This window comes from Lissotriton vulgaris, chromosome 4_1 (genome assembly GCF_964263255.1).
Source record: "Lissotriton vulgaris chromosome 4_1, aLisVul1.2, whole genome shotgun sequence".
NCBI classification, from domain to species: Eukaryota; Metazoa; Chordata; class Amphibia; order Caudata; family Salamandridae; genus Lissotriton; species Lissotriton vulgaris.
This window is the reverse complement of record NC_141691.1, coordinates 1176622390-1176625871: the sequence shown is the minus strand read 5'-3', so window position 1 is coordinate 1176625871 and position 3482 is coordinate 1176622390. Positions and strand designations below refer to the sequence as shown.

Sequence of the window (3482 nt, the reverse complement as noted above, 5' to 3'; positions counted from 1 at the left end):
TGGGTCACTCTGGGCCGGCTGCAGGGGAGTTATTCATACTGTGAAACAGAAGGAACGTCTCGTTTATTTATTGCCCAACATCAGATCACCTCACCCAGTGAGCAGTGAAATCGAAGAGCTGTCTTGAGCAAGCTTTGGGCTGGCAGTCGTTACGTAACCCATGGGATTATTAACCAAGCTGTGGAAGTAGATTGCCTGCACGATCCAACTTTTGCCACTGTTGCAATTTGACTGCTCCAAAAAAAAAAAAAAGTCACGCCACCAGCTTCTGTCCCATATAACCCCTGAAATGCCAGCAGATACCCAGTCGCACTGGGAATCACCAACCTAACAACTGCCCTGCGACTCGAGGAGGCCTCTGTACAGTTTCGGAGATGCAGCACCCGAAAAACTGCCTCGCCTCCGCCATGGCCAGGTTCTCCGAAGCCGCCTGCAACATGGAGCACGAAGTGATGTTTCCCAGCCTGCTGCTCGATGTCCCGCTGGACCAGGCGCAGGGCACCGGCCTCTCTGACCTTTACCAGAGCTACATCATGCTGAAGTCCATCCGGATGACGGTAGAAACTGGGCTGATCCCTCTGGACGGCTGGCCGGCCAAGGCCAACACCGCAGACCTGCACCCGGAGACGGAAGAGAGCCCTGACCTGGAAGTGCTGCTCCAGTCTCACACCCGAGGACTGCTGCACGTTCTGAGCCGCCTGACCAACCAAGCCCGCGCGCTGACCCGGAGGTACAAAGACATGATGGGGATGGCTCACTGACGACAGGTGACGTGAGCACAGCATTGCACCAAAGGCCCACGACTCAACCAAACTTGGAAATGAAGAGGGTCTACAACAAACAGCACAGAATAATCCACCGTCATCGATGAACCATGAATCGTTCACTTCAAGTGCTGCCAATAAGTGCAGATTATTTTAACCTGTACATTTTATGGAAAAAAACGCAGACTCTAGTCTTCCTTGGTCCGTGCTGTATCCAAAATTAGGTAAAGTAACAAACTGAATCTAATTCATAGCATCAAATGTTTGTAAGAGACCACTGCACCACATGCTTTAAAGTCTAAAGACGGAGGGAAGAGGGGGTAGGAGAAATGCGACAGGGCGGGAAGGGGAGGGGAAATGCGACACGGCGGGAAGGGGAGGGGGCGGAGCGGGTAAACAAAGACGGACGTGCACGCGCTTTTAAGCTCAATGCGCATGCGCATTGAGCTTAAAAGTCACGGGCACTGCAAGGAATCGCCACGATTCCTTGCAGTGTGGATAAAGAGTGGATAAGTCCCAATACTCTCGCCTTGCTCGATGCGCATGCGCATCGACAGGCGAGACCTAAAAAACCTCTTGTGATTTTTTTGTGCAGGAAGGTTTCCCTACCTGTACAAAAATAATCATCCCCACAATGCAGGCACCCTTGCACCAGGGTGTAAAGGTGCCTGCGTTGGCGCACAGCACATTATTGAGCACATGTGCAGGGAGAAAGGACAGGTATGTGCCATATCTGATACATAAGGCGCATTCCTGACTTTTTTTCCACCATAGTGCAGCGCTACAGGAAGGTCTGCAGTGTTGTCTATGGCAAAACCTCATAAATGAGGCCCTATATCTCAAAGTGCGTGTTAGTATGCCCTGTTAACGATTTAGATGTTGATGTCTGGCTAAAACTTCAAAAACCAGTGCGCACATGAAGATTCAGCAGTTAATCCATAATATAAGTGCACTCCCCACTCCCAGTATCACTCCGAAAAGATTATTCAGTAGAACGGACAAATGGAGCGCCTGTGTGTCCAAGAGGCGAAATCTCCATTTGACTAGACTAATTAATCCTTTTCAAGCCCACTGCAACCTACCAGTTTGTACCATACTTCGATACATAATTCTCTTCATTATGACAGTGATGACTCCAAGATCGTCACAGCCAGCATTACCATTGCTAATTATTTTCTCCGCTATTGCAATATAATATACAGGTTCAGTAGCAGATGATAAGAACCATAAGATGCACAAGGAGTTTTATAAGGGTAAAGAGTGAAACTGGGAAAAACAGAAAGAAAAAGAAAATTGGTAAAACAAGCTAAAACCAAATGAGCAGGCAAGAGAATCAAATGTATGATTCAACTCCGAGAGGATCAGTGAATTTGCGTTCTATATGTCAGGCGATGAGAGTGGAAACCCTGGGAAATTATTTTGTTCATCCAGACATTTGGAAGCTGGTTGCACTCTCAAGGCCCGATTCAAAAAGGTAAACTTAGACGTTTGGTCTAAGGTTAGACCAAACCCCTATGTTTATGACTTTGAGAATTCACAAAGGGCATTTGCAAGTAGTATCTTTAAGTCTGCACTCAGAGCACATCTCAACCCGAGAGCAAACAAAGATACTGCTTGTAAATGTCCATTGTGAATTCCTAAAGTCGTAAACTTAGACGCTTGGTCTAAGTTTAGACCAAACATCTAAGTTTACCTTTGTGAATCGGGCTCCTAGTCTCTCATCAATACCCAAATTGCTCCAATGGGGACTAGTAGTCACCCACCGATAGGTCTAAGTCAGGTGGACCATCTAAATCTGGTCTTCCTGGATCTCGGGCTTGTCAGAGGAAGCAGATTCTATGTAATCCTCACGTCATAAAGAAGAGCCATGATGTTGTATGCTCAACTCAGAATTTGCTGCAAAGTGCAGTACTTCCACCGATATCAAGTTTACTTCTGTCACCTACTGCAAAAATCTTAGTTTGCCAGACTACAGTAACGGTGCTTAAGTTGCAAGTTAGTGAACTTGTAAATCGCTTACTCCAAAGGACCTCATGGGGCTGAGACTATAAAAAACAGGAAAACCAACGAAGGCAGAAAAAAATTACAGAAAAAATTAGCCTTCCTTGTGTTATGAAAGGAGGTATGGTTGGAAATCTGGAAAAAAACACAACCGTCAGAATATTCTACAGTTTGTGTACCAAGACGGAAAATGCTCTTCCACCAAATAAGCTCTCTTGCACCAAAGGACCACCAACAGAAGTAGATCACAGGAACATAACTATCGGATGAGGGCATACCATCAAGAGTTTAGAACAAAAGCTCTTTCCAACTGTCTTTCTTCTATAATCTCCCTGGTTAAGGAATGTTGATGTCAGATAACCAGCTCTTGGATTAAATATCCCGAAGAAAAAAATCCAACCTTCCTGTCTTCAGAAACACCTTTTCATGCCTCTCAGCCTTTCATGTTAAAAGAGGATCCAGGACCATTAAAATGCGCGCTTTGATGACTGAAATTTTCAGTGAGGTAAACGATCCTGAGGAGTAACTATGGAGGGGGTAGAGAGGGAGGGTGAGGGTCATAGAGGGGTTGAAGGCAGGGTTCGAAGTAGAGAAATAGTTACAGTTTCACAAAAAAAGCCAAAAATGACAGCAAATGTTGGTTCGATCCTCCAAATAAGGGGAATGAACATAAATATAGTTTACAGTACAATATTTTAGCCTCACATGATGCATGGG

The 3482-nt window shown here is 45.6% G+C and overlaps 1 protein-coding gene across 1 annotated transcript; it reads left to right on the top strand.

Moving 5' to 3' along the window:
• The first annotated feature begins 284 nt into the window (after positions 1-284).
• LOC147723014 (mid1-interacting protein 1A-like) lies at positions 285-1058 on the top strand. Its single transcript, XM_086965409.1, has one exon. The coding sequence runs from the start codon at positions 375-377 to the stop codon at positions 759-761; it is 387 nt and encodes a 128-aa protein (XP_086821535.1). The 5' UTR covers positions 285-374; the 3' UTR covers positions 762-1058.
• Positions 1059-3482: the final 2424 nt, after the last annotated feature.

Bases quoted from the DNA above. Each gene is read 5' to 3' on its own strand.
- LOC147723014 (XM_086965409.1), top strand. From the start codon at position 375: ATGCAGCACCCGAAAAACTGCCTCGCCTCCGCCATGGCCAGGTTCTCC.